Source organism: Anser brachyrhynchus, assembly GCF_964034855.1.
Source record: "Anser brachyrhynchus genome assembly, chromosome: 23".
In the NCBI taxonomy this organism is placed as follows: Eukaryota; Metazoa; Chordata; class Aves; order Anseriformes; family Anatidae; genus Anser; species Anser brachyrhynchus.
The window spans coordinates 2,090,233-2,106,782 of NC_137716.1; the positions used below are offsets into that span (position 1 = coordinate 2,090,233).

At 48.2% G+C, this 16,550-nt stretch overlaps 2 protein-coding genes across 3 annotated transcripts; both read right to left on the minus strand.

Moving 5' to 3' along the window:
* Positions 1-829: 829 nt before the first annotated feature.
* LOC308181918 (activated RNA polymerase II transcriptional coactivator p15-like) lies at positions 830-4,228 on the minus strand. Its single transcript, XM_080565753.1, has 4 exons — positions 4,084-4,228; positions 3,708-3,824; positions 3,358-3,466; positions 830-1,476 (listed from the first exon to the last, which is right to left on the minus strand). The coding sequence occupies exons 1-4, from the start codon at positions 4,150-4,152 to the stop codon at positions 1,397-1,399; spliced, it is 375 nt and encodes a 124-aa protein (XP_080421879.1). The 5' UTR covers positions 4,153-4,228; the 3' UTR covers positions 830-1,396.
* A 4,461-nt stretch (positions 4,229-8,689) lies between these two features.
* NCLN (nicalin) lies at positions 8,690-16,513 on the minus strand. Of its 2 annotated transcripts, XM_080565723.1 has the most exons (16): positions 16,233-16,502; positions 14,242-14,432; positions 13,868-14,012; positions 13,175-13,269; positions 12,904-12,984; positions 12,595-12,698; positions 12,079-12,167; positions 11,753-11,892; positions 11,143-11,321; positions 10,848-10,935; positions 10,723-10,761; positions 10,447-10,610; positions 9,784-9,837; positions 9,619-9,697; positions 9,121-9,220; positions 8,690-8,934 (listed from the first exon to the last, which is right to left on the minus strand). In XM_080565723.1, the coding sequence occupies exons 1-15, from the start codon at positions 16,411-16,413 to the stop codon at positions 9,161-9,163; spliced, it is 1,689 nt and encodes a 562-aa protein (XP_080421849.1). In that variant the 5' UTR covers positions 16,414-16,502; the 3' UTR covers positions 8,690-8,934; positions 9,121-9,160. The 2 variants fall into 2 exon arrangements, with proteins under 2 accessions (XP_080421849.1, XP_080421848.1); XM_080565722.1 differs by having other exon boundaries at positions 8,690-9,220; positions 16,233-16,513.
* Positions 16,514-16,550: the final 37 nt, after the last annotated feature.

Consider the following 16,550-nt stretch of genomic DNA (forward strand, 5'->3'; position numbering starts at 1 on the left):
CTCTCACTACTGGAGTCAAAGAAGTACAACACTGGGCTAGAGACTAGCTGAACGCAGGATCAGAGGGGAATGCCTCAGTCATTAAGTCTGCCTATTTCCACCCCCCACGCAGCTACAGGACCAAGCCCTTCAAAATTTAGTTAAGAGACAGTTTTATGGGGAAAGATTTTTTTTTGCTCTCTTGCTATCCCTAGCGAAAGTTATAGCAGTTACAAGTTCAGCATTTAGGAAAGCTTATTTTCAGTTCACAGCTCCACCCCGCATCTTCCACCCAACCCTGAGCTGTTGCAGCCCCAGCACCTCTACAGAGCAAGGGCCTTAGTACCTCCTACTTCACTGAGGTGTTGCAAGTGTCAGATGGATATATTTAAGAGCAGGAAGCATTCGGATACTATGGAAACCAGGGCAAGGGAAGAACCTAAAATAGATGGAAGACGCAAGCTGTTGCAAAGTCTGGAAAAGTCTGAGGAAGGCTATGCTTGCCACAGCCAATATCAGAGTGTGAACCGTTCAGAGCTCAAGCAGAAAACACCCTCTTTCTACTCTTCCCATAGCTTGCAATTTTTCCTCTTTCTATCTTAGGCTTTTAATTTCCCCTCTGTTTAATAAGCCTCCTACTTACAAGCTCCTCTGAATGATTCACATCCTAGCTTGCCTTTCCCATGGCCTGGAGTAGACTGCCGTCTGACTGCAGGATTACTGGGACTATACCATAAGAATAAACACTAAAGAGCACTCTCTTGAAAGAGAAATACGATAGCAACCTACCAAGAAGGGTGCCTGAAACAAGGAGTTAAGTTGCCAGCCTGTGAAACACTACCTCACCTCCTTATAATGCAAACACATTTATTGTGCGTATTCACCCTCTACAAACAAACCAGTTGCTGAAGTATAACAACACCCTTCTTCACTCAAAAAAAAAAAAAAAAGTCCCACAAACACAGAAAGTACTTGGAATAGCCAAAACGGCATGTGGAAGAAACACAGAAGATGCCAACATGAAGTATACAAAAGCCATCTTACTCAACACCCAACCAAGTGGAAGACAGTAACAGACGCGGAGCAGTCAAAGCACTCCACAGGGTAGACTGCCAGCCATCCACCCCTGGAAAGCCAGGCTGGAGTCATGGTTCCCTCACTAGCACAGACCTCAAGGCTGCTTGAGAGCAGAAGTGCTTTAGTCTTACTTCACAGCACTGGCTCTAGTTCCACCTGCTCATTACAAGCTAGTTCTTGAAGATAAGAAGAGTCTCTGGCCTTTTTAGCATTACCACCACCTCAATGACAAAGCCCCAGCCAGGCAAGGGAAAAGCTCCGGGTAGGAATTCTTGGCCCTAGGATTCTCAGTGCATTCAAAGGGAAAGAAACTGACTGAAGGTGTCCAACATTCTTCGTCTTAGAATATCTTGACTGCAGCATCAATATCAGGAATGATTTTCTTCAGCTGGTTCCACTCTTCTGCAGACAGGGCAATCCCTAGAAATAGAGGAAGGAGAGGTTTCAGAGCAGGTAAGGGGTAAGCATCAAGTAGCGCCCCATACGGGCTCCTTCAGACTAGCTACAGAAGGGAAAGCTGGAATCTGAGGTAGAGGCCCAGACCAGAAACAGAGGCAGCCTTCTGAGCATGGCGGTTGTGTCAGTGCTTCAGCACTCGCATCAAGAAGTACCCAGTGCTATCACAGAAGCACCACGTGAGAACATAAGCTCAGGTTGCCTTTCAGGGAGTCCCACAGCCCCTTAGAGTCTATTCCCTAGAAAAATGCCCACTGACATCAGCTGGAAAGGGATTCTAGGAAAGTCTTGCTCCACCCAGCAGTTCGGACGCCATCCTTTCCACGGCCCAAAGGGAATGCCAGCTCAAGCTCTATTTAGAAAGCCTGCTGCTAACAAGAAATTGGTACTATAGCTTCAACACTAGAGAAGAACTGGCTTCTTTTTAGATCCAGTAGAGATAAGGTCTTCATCTCTCTTAGGAAACAAATATGGTGGTGGAATTGCTGAGTGCGTTCCAGCAAGATGTTACCAGCTTGTTCCTTTTGGCTCTGTTAAGAAGTACATTAAAGAACTAGGGCCCGAGCTTTATTAGTTTCTCTAGATAAAAGTCAGGGGCCAAGAACTCCTGAGAAAAAACAGCAGAGGTATTACTTAAATGAAGAATATTTCTTCACGATTTCTGTTCTAACAGATCTTCTGTCTTATTTTCCAGCTGTGCTTCTTCCAGATTGGAAGGAGCCCACAATGCTCCTTCCCCTCCCTGCACCAAAAGACACAGAAAGCCTTCATGGCTCTGCTTCCAACTTTCATTATTACAGTGTAAACAGTTCCCTCTTTGTGAGTAATTTATAGTTGTAACTTCTCTGAAGAAAATTAGTTTCTGTAAGGAAAAACAAGTTTAGTGGTTATGAAGCAAACTAAGCTGAAAGAAATTCATCTGCCTTGACACAAAAATCAATAGCAAGGACCAAAAGGTTCCTCAAGGAATCCCACATTATCTGAATCTTTGCTGAGCACTACAGCACACGTGGCAGGAGGGAAGAGTGACCTAACAGTCTGCAGCCCATGAACTTTGAGGCAAGCTGGCAAGTCATTGTCAAATTCTCAGAGCAAAAGGCCTACACTAAACAGTGACTCATCAGTTAAAGAGCTCTGAAGAAAAATGTGTTTTCTCTGTCGCAGCTCCCTTTGCTTGCATCGGCTGCTCAGGTAGCACTGCTGCAACGAGCCACCAAGTTGTGCCACTAGATCACATCATCAAAGATCTTACTAGGAAAAAGGCACACCTAACCCAGTGACGTGGAAGTCTCAGCAGGGATCCAGGAGAGTCTTAACATTTCCACCTCCATGCAGAAGGGGAAGGATGGATTTGTTTCTGAGAGGCTCTCCTTGCCAAGCACAGCTCCGCCATCAGATTACAGGTAAATCTACAAAATGCCACCTTTCTGTCCTCAGCATCATCAATGCCAAAAGACAAGTTTGTCTGCTAGCAGTAGGTCACTAGGACCAGTAGGCAGCAGAGGCAGTGATTTCAGCCTCCCCTCCTCCACCACACAGTTCTGCCCCTGCCAACAGCCCGAGAAGGGACTGCTGATCAGAGGTGGAACCGGAGTCCTTCACAGCAGCTGACAGCACCGCTCCTCATAGCAGTCCTGCCAACCTCGAGATCTCACCAGAAACTTGTGCTCACCCCTGCTTTGTGCTTTCTTCAGCTTTTGCCACGCAGACTGAGAAAGCTCTAAACGCTCTCAGCTGTTTGCTCAGCACCCCAGCCCCACAGCGTGGCACACACAGATCTCCCTAATGCTGAGAAGGCAATGCTAAGCCAGAGGCAGAACCACCGCCTAAAGAAGGTAGCTGTACCTTTCCTCCCTGGCTTCATGTCTCCCTCCTTGTCCACATAGAACTCCCTGATGTCCACGAGGACCTTCCCCTTGAAGCAGGACACTCGGACATATCGCATCTTCCCAATCTGCAGGTGTACAGAACCAGTGTTAAGCCCAGCCCCGTGACAAGCTCCTCTGCAGCCCGCAGGGCTGCTGAGTCATTCACAATGCCAGAAGAGTGCTGGAGGAACAGCGGGCAGGCAAGGTGCACCCCAGGAAGTCCGCCCAGCTATGAAATGCTCCGTTACAGCACAGGAGGTGACGACGGGGAGCCCCGTACGAGGGGAAGGAAGGTGTGTTCCTGGAGCCAGGCTCTGCCCTGCGTACCTGGAACATGCCCTCTTCTTCGCTGTCTTGTCCCTGAGGCTTTGCTGTCACCCCTGGAGGTCTGGCCTCACTTTTTGGCCTTTTCTCTGACTTAGAAGACATTTCTTTCTTTCTTTTCTAGAAAGAGAGACCACCAGCTCCAACAGCCACGGCGAAGGAGCCGCAGCCCCTCACCCCGCGCGGCGCCGCGGGTCCAGGCCCGCAACCAGCGCGCCCCGCGGCCGCCGGGCACCTCCACAGCCCGAGGGGCGCCGGGCCTGGGGCCGGCCCCGCAGCAGCGGCACGGCCGCCCCCGGGGGGCGCAGCGGGCCCGGCCCAGGGGTGAAGCGGCGGCCGGGCGGCTCCCCCTGCGCCCCGGGGCGGTGGCTGCGGTTACCTTCGCCCCCTCCCCTCCTCCTCCGGGCCCCCGGCCGCTCGGCCCCGCCGGCTCCTCGGCCCCGGTCATCCCGCCGGCAGCGCCGGGCCCGGCCCCCCTCGCACCCGGCGCCCGCAGCCGCCCGCCCGCCCCCTCGAGGGGCCAGGCCCCGCCTGGCACCGCCCCGGGGCCGCCGGGAGGGCCCGGCCCGGGGAGCCCCGCTCCAGCGGCGAGCGAGGGGCCCGGCCCGGGGGCAGAGGGGCTGCAGCAGGCAGAGCCCGCCCGGGGCCTGCAGAGGTGCCGCTCCCCACCCCTGCTCTCGGACGGCACGGATCGCTTGCAACATTTGTAATTTGAAGGAATAATTGGTGCGTGGTCAGAAGGTCGCGTCGTAACGCCAGGCGGCACAGCGGCCTCCCGCTCACCTGCCTGAGCAGCCAGAGCAGGCCCGTCCTCACTGCCAAGCGGCCTCGCGTAGACTTTCATTGCTTCAAATCAGCAAGAACCCAGCAAGTAAAGGGGAATTCGCTCACTTCAGGGTGCTGGAATCTGGCTCGGACGCTGTAAATGTTTTCTATCAAACCATTTTACTGTTGGCAGCATAGCAGGGTTGATGTCTGCCTGCCTCTGAACACATGCATTTTCTCTCTTTCTGTATATTCGCCCCTTTATATACATTCCACTTTTTTAAGCTTCCAGCACCACATCATTCTCCAACAAATCTGTTCATCAAACCTACTCGCACTTGGTTTATTTTTCCAAATGAAAAAGGGACAAACAAGGAAATGAAAAATGCTAAAATACTTAAATACCATTACATTTATAATCAGAAAGAATGTTAATAAACTGCATTGACTTTGCTAATAGTTTTTTAAATATTCACCTCGATATACATTTGTTCTTGAGGACACACAAGAGATAAATGAGTTAACATTACTAGATAAATCAACACTTCTTCCTGAGCTGCAAACTTCAGACTACAACTTTTGAAGTTGCTATCCAATAACTACAAGTGAAAACTAAGCAAATCAAAGGGAGCAAGTAAGAGTCCGCACTTCAACACCCAGAGGCCCAATTTACTGGGACACATGGTAGCACCCCCATTATTTCAGATCAGTAAGTCAAACCGCATGGCTCTTAAATGCACGTAAAAGCTTGGCCACGAGGTGTTGGAGAAGCTCTGTTTTGGTTTGTGTTATGAACATGAGCAAGTGTGATTTAAAAAACAGAAACAAAACAAAACAACAACAAAATGACCCAAACCCAATGCACACAATAATTTGGGGGTATTTGTGCTTTTAAAGGTTTAAAATAGATTGTAGTTACTCTTCCAGCCACAGGTAGTGGGGTACCTACATCCATTTTGACTTCAAGGTCCTTCCTCTTAGCACTCTGTGAGTACAAGGATGGAATTCGTATTGCACAGTAGTACTTATCTCATAGCAGGGAACCTCTCTGATTTGGGAGATAAATTACAAGAGTCCAAACTACTCACATGTAATCCCTAGTGCCTCAAGTGGCAGGGAGAAAAGCGGACAGAAAGAATGAAACAGCTTCAGTGCTTAAATCCTGTTGGAAACGCAAATTTCTGCAAACCACAGGCTTTGACAGCACCAGGACAACAGGTCAAGTCAGACAGATAGTGAAGAACATTGTTTTATGGCTAGAAAGGTAACTGCTAGCTAGTTGTGTATATGCGGGCACGTGCTTTCATGCTTCTTCCTTCCAGGCCTGGGAAACTCATGATAAAAGGATAGGTAAAAATAGGGGTGCAAGGATCTGCTACACAGAGCTCTTGTGTAATGTGGAGAACTTTATTTTACCAGAACAGCTGCTGCATTTCTGCCTCTGTGTGTCATGGTGGTAACAGGAAGAATCGGATGTGCTGCAGTATGCATCAGCACCATTTTTCCTGTTCTTTTACAACCTAGAAGAATAGTAGGGGCTATTTACACGCTTCTCTGTCAACTTCCCAAAGGAAACATAGCAACATTGGAACTAAGTTCACTCCCAGGATGGGCACTCTGTTCCAGCTACGATAAAGTTGGAATTTGACTATCTCAGATTTGAGTATATAATGTTTCAGCATACGCACACTTTGATCAGAAGCATAAACCCTTATCTGTAGTAGGAAATACTTTCTATGGCAGTCAGGTAACTACAATGAAACACATCTAATCAGATTATGGGATAAATTACCCTCGTGCATGAGAAAACAATGCACTATCCCAGCTGCCCCTGGAGTTTATGAACTTTCTCCATTTACCTCTGTCGACCTTTCTTTTACACAGTTGCCACTGGCTTCTGGCACTGCATCAGGAGCGTTATTTTACTGTTGAAGCCACAAGGAGATAAAGTGTTTGCTTTAATGCTACAGCCCTGCCAAGGACATAGCTGGAAAACCGAAGGTTGATAGTCTCCACTGCAAGGAAGAATGCTCTGGGCCTGTTCTGCCTCTCTTGCCACTACTTGTAAATTTTAAAGTGCATCAAGTCAAGCTGAAGCAGGATTGCTAATAATTTTGGCTTTCTTATTTGTTTCCATTGAAGTAATAGAGTTTCATTAAGCTTGGTTAAGTGATATGCTGGACTGGAGGGGACACACCCTGTCCAAGGGTAACACGCTAGAAACATACAGTACAGCTGGAAGCCTCTGGTACCGCTTCCAGCTATTCAGAACCTACAGAGAAGTTCTCCAGATAGCCACTGTACCGTGCATGTGCTATACCCACACAGTCCAGATCTACACCTTCCCAGAGCACACTATGTGCAGTCTCTAAGTGCAGAGCATAAGAATCAGTGGAACACAACCACAGCTCATCTTCAAGCCACCCAAGAACAAGCAACCACTTTCTGAAGTCATTATAAATTCATTTGGCAGAGGAGCGTCACAAATACTTCATGCACGCAGAGAGACATATTTCAACAAGCACAAAAAACCCACACTAGAAAAAAGGCAAGTTTTCCTGTAGGGCTGATATTTCAGGAGTGCTTGATACCATGCCACCTGCTGATATTACAGGGAGCCACAGACAGTAGCATGCTCTCCGTGAGAAGAAAAGACCCTTTAAAGTACAAGTTGCTACACATCAGCAGAAAGCATGCGCAATGGGGCAAAGGTACTCCAAAGAGACTACAGCAAAAGAAACAAAGATGGATGGAAACCCATGCTTTTGTCATCCCTCCCTACAGACAATGGGACATGGATAGTGGCCAAAAAAAAAAAAAAAAAGAAAGAAACCTTTAAGGAGCATGCACACAGCAGCTGTAGTGCATACAAGGATGCACAGCTTTAATTTTCCTTGTGTACAAAAAAAAGGTGACACCATCATTCAAATCCACAAGAGCTTTTCGGCCTCCGTAAGAAATGCTACTTTAAATAAAAGCAGTTGTTTAAAAGAAAGAAAAAAAAAGATAAGTAGTCGACATAGCTTGTCACAGCTTTCTCATATGCAGAAAGCAAACTAAAGAAAGGTCTCAAAGACTTTGTTGAGTGGCAGGACAGTGGTATTCATTCAGTCCACCCTCTAGAACTACAGCTAGCCTAGGACTTGTAGTCAAAACTCTTGATACATTCCAGAAGAACCTGGGGGTAAACGAAGTACAGCACTGCCCAGAAAGCATCTCCACCCCTCACCAGAAACTGGTAAGAAGTACCATCCTGCTTATCTCAGTCACCGGAATGCAAGAAAAGCTTAAACTTAAGATGACGGCAATGCTGGAGCAACTGGTTACCTGGCCCTCAACAGCTTCACACAGCACTCACAACCAGACTTGCTAACGCTTCTGGATGGTGAGAGCTAACTATAAACAAGGCTTGCCCGAGGATAAACGTAAAAGAGTGAGTTCCAAGATAGGATCTCATGGTTACAGTCCTCAAAACAGCCACTTTTAAAATGACATTCATAAAACTTGCGTGTGTGTGTGTGTGTGTGTGTGTATGTGTGTTGTTCGTTTGTTTTGTTTTCTAACAGCCAGGTGACCTGCCTCCCTTCTTACATACTAGGGGCAGAGTACGAAAGGAGACAGCAACAAGCACTTTGGAAATTTGTGTATACATGCAGGCCAGGAACAGTGTTTTCAGAAATAACAGAGCTGAAAAATGTGAAATGAGACCCTGAGATGCAGGTGGAGACAGCAAAACAGCCCAAAACCCAGAACCATCTGGAAGCGTAAACTGAGGAACAATGATTGAACTGTGCTGCTCTTGCAATTAATAAAACCAGCTTGACTAAATACATGGAACACCACAAAACACGGTCCTGCAGCATTTGGGACTGTAGAACACCTCTTAAAAACCATGCAAGAGTTTAGCACAGAGTGGTGGCAGCAGCAAACTGTTCAAGGGCAAACTTTAAGAGAAATCAAGTACACAGCAAAATGCATCCTCCAATAGAGGCAGGACAATATGTCCTGGTAAGAACCCTACTGCAGGAACCCGTTTTAACACTCTTTCCTCATTCCCTCTATAACAGTCAAAACTGTTTACAGTGCACCTCTGAAAAGGGAATGAGTTATTGCACTGTCTAAACAAAATGCAAAAAGATGCTTGCTGGAGATACTGCTTGCTCAGCACACCTTCCTAAAGCCAGGCAGCGAACTTAATGAAGAGGTGCCATAAGAAAACATACTAATAGTATTCTCTTTAATTTGCATATGCACATTTTCTTTTCTTTTAAGCAAGTGCTCTGAGTCCTTGTTTGCTGGGCAGAGGTAATACATCTGCTCTGTAGTTTCAGCTTCCAAGCTGGCTGTACGGCACGTATGTCCATGAAGGTGCTGGACTTTGCTCTACCCTCATAAAAGCTGATCAGCATCAGCTGTTCAGCGTTTAAACAACCCGAACAAACTTCTGAAGTCTCTGAGCTTCTCCCTTGCAAAAAAGCAAAGTAAAACAGGCATGGTGGAAGTAAATGGAAGAAAAGCACCTGAAAGGTGCACAGGAGTTGAAATTTCGTTTTCTTTCTGCCTTCCTCCCCTCTCTAGAGTAGTAAAGAGGAGAGAGAGGAACAGAAACAGCAGGATTCAGTGGAAGGCAGAAGGTTCCTGATGTGCTCACCGATGGCTCAGTGCTGCTGTAAGGATCATGACTTGTTGCTTCACTGCTGCTTGGTTTTAAGGGATAATCTCTGTATCATCTTGTAAAGGAGACCAAAATGCTGGAAACGGAAGGAGAATAAGTAGCCATGAGTCCTTTTAAGTTCTAATAAAAATTGCTCTGTTCTACACAAGGATTGAAAGTTTACTAGAAGGCTTAAAACAGTAATAATGCACAAATGCTATTCCTCATTTGCATCACCTACGAGCACTCTCAGTGTGAGGACAGAATGGGACTTAGTGAATTAAGAGGAATTAAGGAATTACTACAACAAAGCCAGTTAACTGAGGTTGTACAGAAAATGATGGCTTATAAAAACGTTTGTGCAGACCTGTACCACTGATGCTACTAGTTTCAAGAATATAACAGTGAACCAAGCAAACACAGAGATTCCCAGTTACTGTGGCTAATTGGATTTAAGAGGAAAATAAAGTTCGTTTCCTGCTTCTTTTCTCCTACCTGCACTGCAACATAGGCAACACCAAGGTAGGCTGCAATACAGACAGCCAGGAGGAGGTCAAAGATCGCTGGCTTGACCCTACAATAAAGAAAGAACACATGAAATTGCTACAACAGCTACTGCCACAGAGACAGACCACAGCCCAACGTGCCCAAGGGCCATACCTGTATGCATTCATCACCTGTTTCAGCTGGTCATAGAAAACAAACTCAGGGTCCCTGTGAAAAGCAGAAATTCTTCAGGACATATTGCATTTCTAGACGCTGCAGTAAGAACAGCCCAGACCTCTGCTCCCAGTAAGTTAATCCAACCAGAGACAGGTGGTATGATCTCGCCTAACAGTTTGGAACTTATTTTTGTTGTCAGGTTTTTCTTTTTATAGAGGTAGAAGCCCAAGGATGAAATTCTGAACATGCTGATTGTTTAAGAGGCACACAGACAATGCCTTGCTGGGTTCATGAAACTGCCTTAACTGAAGCAGGTTAGACAGGAAGGAAGCTGCCTCTTCGCAAAGAAAGCTTTCTAAGGGACCTTAGTTCTTTCCTGCACAGAGAAGCAGCACTCGGAGCGGGAAGGGTGGAACCAAAGCAGGGAGAAACAAGCTCTTCAGATGGAGGGAACTGCTGAGGCTTGTTACTGTGTTGAATGATAAAGAGCTTTCTCTAGCAAACCAGAGCATGAACCAAAACTGACAGGAGAGCAGAAAGAAGCAATCACTTCTAGCTATATATCAAGAAGTCAGAAAAGCAGCAGCTCAAAGTCAAGACTCATTGGAGGGAGGAGTGAGTTTGCATGCCCCGGATGTTTTTTTTCACCTCTCTTCTTACCGTTTGTCTGCCTTTACATGATGCTGTTTGACATCTTTCAGGTAGCGACCCATATAATATTCTAAGGTGCTGAGAAAGGTGCTGTCTTTATCAATCAGCTGAGCAGCCCTGGGCTGACTGCTCAGCCAGTCCATCACTGATTCAAGTTGCTCCTGCTGGATCTGCTGCAGAAAAATATCACCAAAGAAAGGGAGTTAGTCACATGTGCTGAGACCAGAACTCTCCCGGGCTCCTGATCCCTCCTCTCCACGGGTTACAAAAACACGCTGTGCTTACCATCTGATCTGTGAAGATCTGCAGATCTGCAGGTGCTCCCTGCAAGGGAAAAAAGGCTGCCAGTGACAGCAAGCCTGGTTGGGCAGGACAAGCCTGGCTAGCACTGCGGGATGGGCAGCTCTTACCTTGTCTGTCAAGTTGTAGATGACCCTTGTCAAAGCCTCAGCAATGATCCTAGTATTCCTGGTTAGTGCCTTAGTGTCTACTCGTGCCCTAAAGCAAAAGGGGGGATTATGCACTTGTCAATAGGACCAGCTTCCTCTAGCGACCACCCTAACTGCATCATGCATAAGACTTAATACAGAGCCTAACTCCCAACGGTTTCTCCCCCATCCTGTGACTGTCAGAACTGTACAGTCACAAGGCCAATTTGCTTTTAGGGGCTGGATTTCAACTGCAGCCTTCCCCAAGGCCTCTAACCTCCTATCCATGATGCTGTTGCGCAGACTGTCCCGGTGGCTCTCCAAATGGGAGATGGTGAATGCTGGCAAGCGTCGGATCGCAAAACGCTCGTGTTCCCATGCCAGCATGTCCTCAGCCAAGTTTATCTTCTTGTGCACCATGGAAAACTTCACCTCTGGGAACTGGCTGGCAACAACCTGAGGGAAAGGCCAAGCCATTCAAGGGTGTCATGCTTCCCACTGCACTATCCCATCTTGCAGAGTCCAATCCATCTATACCCAATTCTTTTTTTTTTTTTGGCTACCAATGGTAAATATACTTGACCTGCAAGATGCAGCTAATGCCATTTAAAAAAACGTTTTAATGTCACTACAGAAATCACCTGGGTAGCTTTTGCAAGCCACAAGCCATAAGGAAGCATAGCAGAAAATGCAGCAGATCTACCGTGCTTCATTCAGCACTGTGGCGTGACGATGTTCGCACTCCAAATCAAGTGACCAGAAACAACATACAAAATATTTCAGTGGTACACTCTTTCATCATGTCTTACTCCCTTTCTATCACAGAGAGCTGCAGCTCCCCATGGTTAAGTCCCAAGTTCCCATCTGCCCAACATGCTTTTCATTACCAGCTCCAGTTCTCTCAGAAATGCATGCTGTAAGGTCCCTTCCTTGGGAGGCTTTGAGACATGAAGATGAAGGCTATTGCCTCGGCCTAGAGTGTCAAGGCAGAGAACAAATGCTACATTGTCCTGCAACAGGCTGGAATCTGCAACAGAAAAATCCAAAACTTTCAGCCTATGCTTTGTGCTCGGAGTTTCATAGACACACACACACACAGGGGCGGCCTGCACAAGAGGATTCTAAGAGGAGGGCTCACGTATGAGACACTTATCACAATGATATTAAGAGGCCTTTCCAGGGAAAATACTGGAATGCCAGCCCCTTAACTCACCAGTGTGGTCCAAATTGTCTTCCAGCCATCGCTTGGTTCCTTGATAATTAAACTTGCCACCTCCAGATGCAAAGAACAGTAAGTTATAGCTGCCCAACAAAGAAGACGGAAAAGTGTTAGCACACGACACTTCATGGCTACAGAACCGATTTACTCAGACTTGGAGGTGGGGTGAAATCACAACAGTTAGCACCCGACATCCAAGGCAAACTGCCCATTAACAAATGTTTCCTACGTGCCACATAGGAAGGTAGTGGCAAGACAGGTAAAGTAGAGGAGTTTCCAGTGCTTGAGGATGGAATCTAGTTCTCACATCATTCCCTCCGCTTGCCCCTACAGTTATGTAGATCTACCTTAAAGAAACCAAAGGAAGGAGCTCAGCCATTAACAACTGCTGTGCTTGGAAGAAAGCAAAACAGGGAAGGAAGTAAAGGACTGCTACGGGTCTAGAGAAAAAGCCCTTCTTTACCTGATCTCAGCTACATACATTCAACCAAGAAGAGGGCAGTGGCTTACCCAGCATGAGTTCGTCTGTAAGTGTAGAGCCGTGAAAACAGCCTGGCTAGTTCCAGCAGCACTGAAATACCACTGCCATTGGAGTCAGCACCGTGTGACAGCCACTGCAGGACAAAGTGGGACACAGACAAAGTAGCAACCCTGCACTTATTCTTGTATTCCAGAATAGCCTTTAACACATCACCACGCTCCACTTAGAACTACCCCTGGTCCTTAAGACCAAGACAAAAAAAAGACACAGGGTCTGATGCCACAGGGGAAAAAGGTACAGACAGGAAGAGGGAGCTGCAGGAAAAAAAGAATACTCACTGGGGCCACTCCAAAGGAATCATAGTGCGCAACTATCACAACAGTGGGTAGATCTTCTCCACCCAGCCCTGTCAGCCTTCCCTGCAGAGGAATGAGATCAGTGTCACTCAGCATCTCCCCTCGCACAACTCTCCAGTGGTCTCAGTTTTGAGATACTTCAGATACTGGAGGAGAATCCCCTGACCTCCCCCATTAGTCCAAACGCCTGATGAGGTCCCCATAAAGGTGGCGTCACATCAGTATCTCCAGTTTCAATCTACCCAGAACTCACCTCTACGCTGGGTATAAGCCAGTCATTGATGGCTTTGCTCTGAGCCCCACTGGTCACCATCTGGAAGCCATTGGCAGTTGCAGTGTGCAGCAGAACTAGAACAAAAAAGACAGGTACATCTGGGGAAGTTTCATCCCTTTATCTTCCTTGCTAACCGAGCACTGGAGAGATTAGTTTTAAGTCGCTTTAGCCCTCTCACTTGCCACTTGTGTTTATGCACTGACGTGGGATCCTGGTGACCTTACATTTTCATTCTGTTCTGAAATCCCCATATTTCAAACCAGCTAAAACAAAAACTTTTCTCCAACAGACTCATCGTGATCAGCAGGCCACTAATACTGTAGTGGGGAACACAAGGAAGCACTAAAGTGACTTGTGGTCAGACAAAAAGCTTCAGCTTTTGTCCACAACTGTAGTCACTTAACACCTTCAGTCTTGTTTTTAACCTGAGTCTTGCTTTCTGTCTTACTTGCAACAGCATGAAGTTGCACTCCCATGCAACTGTACTTCCAGAGTAAGACACTCTTATACTGTGTTTTATTCCAGTAGGTCTCAGAGAACTTTAACAAAGACAGAATAAACATAAAGACAACAGAACGCTGGGCCATGGTGCATACAACACAGAAGACTGCTCTTGGAGGTGGGATCAGGACTGTCTTCCTGTAAACTTCCCCCCCACTTATTAGAACTCACCTTCTGCGGCTGAGGCAGATCCCTGTGACGCAGAAGCAGCCCGTGTTTGTTCATAGATAGACAGCAGCTCTTCGTCTTCCACTGCAAAGTAGACTGGCACAATGGTTTCCATAGCAAGCATTTCTGGCTCTATCTCCATGAATTGCTGAGGATTTAAGCGAGACAAAAAATTAGTATCTGCTAAACGTGCAAGAGAGCAGAGAAAAAAAATCAGAGAGAAAGGTCAGTTTCAAAGTCAGAACGTGATTTGTTGTGCATTACAACAGAAGCTTTCAGTCCTGCAGCAATCCAAGCCTCATCCCCCCTCAAATACACCTCCAATCAGAAGAGAAAGGGAACATTTTTTGTTGTTGTTGTTTTGTTTGTTTTTTTACCCTTACAACATCCTGTGGGACAGAAGAAATAGACCGCGGCAAGATGATCACCACAGCACCAGCTGACTGGCGAAGAGCCTTCTGGTACTGCTCATACGAGAAATCCACCAGCCGCATCATGACACAGCGGCGGCTGAGGACATCCGCTTCTACTGTGCGGGCCTCTGTGTTAAGCACTGCGCTCCTGGTGCCTGTGGAGAGAAAGCAGGGAGAGGTTTAGGAAGCGATTTCATCACACACCCTTTGCTTGAGCCTAGCACCTTCTCAGAACAGTCTTGGTCACAGTTCAACAAACTCCAGAGCAGCCAGGACCTGCGGCAAGCTAAGTTCATCTCTTCCCTTTGTCCAAGAAGGACAACTGGCCTGTCTTTTCTGTCTGTGAAAGGACACAACAAAGCTACCCCACATCCATCCAAAGGGCTATTCTTGATCATCCACCAGAATGCCTCTGTGACAGACAAAATCACAAACTATCTCCTGCTCTCAACTTCAGCGTATCGAGTCACCCACATAACAGTACGGTACTCGATGGAAAAGCAGACCAGAGGCTTGCCAGCAGCTCCAGCATTCTGGAAGAGAGGACCACAGGAGTATCTTGTATAACCAGAGATATTCAAAGCTACCCTACAATTTAAAATGCTCTGAACCCACTTTCTTCTCCTGCAATCCTGGCACCGACGTCGAAGACTTCATCACACTGAGGTCACAAACAGCCAAGGTAAGATAAGGTGCTCCAGAAGGCATCTCAGCCTATGTCAAAGCAGGCAGCTACTAACAGCTAGGTTTAAATGTGGCTCGGCAGGACTCTAACACTAGTTTGATCTCATCAAAGGTCAAATCAGCTAAACCAAGAAAAGACTTGTACTTCCACTGCATGGTATCAGTGAGGGCCACGCACAGAGAAAGACGTAAGGCACGCTGAAGTCTCCACACAGAGCTCCCACGCTGTGAAACAAATAAGTATTAATTACAGGCCCCCCAGACCACAGAAACAATCCATAATGAGGATAACTACTCCATCATCCCCAAACAACGATGCCTAAACAATGCAAACCGTGACTCAGCGACGTTCTCAATAACGGAGGTTTCAAAATGTGGACACAGTTAGAGATATTGTGATGGAAGAACCCAGAAATAATTTCAGATATTCAGAAGTAGAATATGTTGTATTCACAAAGCGTGCGGGCATGGCTGGCATTTCATAACTTCTGCTGACGTTTAATCTTATGAAGCCCTGAAAGATCTAGAGACTGAGCACAAAATAAACGTATGCCTGTAATTCTCAACTATTATAAGTCTGAAACTTAGGCCACAGAACAGCCAGCACGGAAGAGCCACTCACAGACAGATCGCGTGCCTTGATATGGAATAAATGTCTGCAGAAGACTCAGATAAAACGCTTGATTCTGGGCTAGCAAGTATGAGGGGGTGGGGGCTGAGAGTTACGGCACTGCCAAGATTCCCAGAACAGGTCACGGCTCTGACTCGAAGAAAGGTATTGCACAAGCGGCAGTGTGGATGCAACGAGAAGAACTGGAGGCCAATGCTAATACAAGAGAAGAACTGCAGCAAGACTCCCACATCAGGAGGCACTAGAGCCACGAGACGCAGCTGAGACAGACGAGGCCGAAGAGCGCAGAGCAAGCAGCCTGGGCACAGAGGAGCCGCGGGCAAGGGAAGAAAACGGAGCTCGCGGCCCAGTTCCCCGGCCGCACAAGATGGCTGCAGCCGGGCTACCTGCAGCAGAGCAGGGCTCGGCCCACGGACCGGGGCCTGCGGGGACCGAGCGGGGTCCCCGGCCGCCTCTCGCCGCCTGCCTGCTCACGCTGCGGCCGCGCAGCGAGGCTCAGCCGCTCCGGGACCGGGCCCCGCGGCCTCCCCCGGGACTCCCCCAGGCCCCCCCCTGCGCGGGGCCGCCGGGGTCGGGCGCAGCCGCCGCCAGTAACCGCGGCACCGCCCGGGCCGTCGCGGAAGAGCGGGCCCCGCCTCACCGTAGGGCTGCCCGCCCAGCTCGTACTGCTGCATGCGGTACACCGTGAACTCGTGGGCGGCCTCGGCGGCGGGCGGCGGGCCCAGGAGCAGGAGCACGGCGGGCACGAAGAGCAGGAAGCTGAGCGGCAGGCACGAGGCCTTCAGCACCGACTCCAGCACCTCGCCCGCCTCCTCCAGCATGGCCCCGGCCCCGGCGCCGACCCGCCGCTGCGGCCCCGGCACGCACGGCCCAGCACGGAGCGGCGTGACGCCACACGCACGGAGCGGCGTGACGCCACACGCACCGCCCGTCCGTAGGGGGCGCCGGGAGCTGTAGT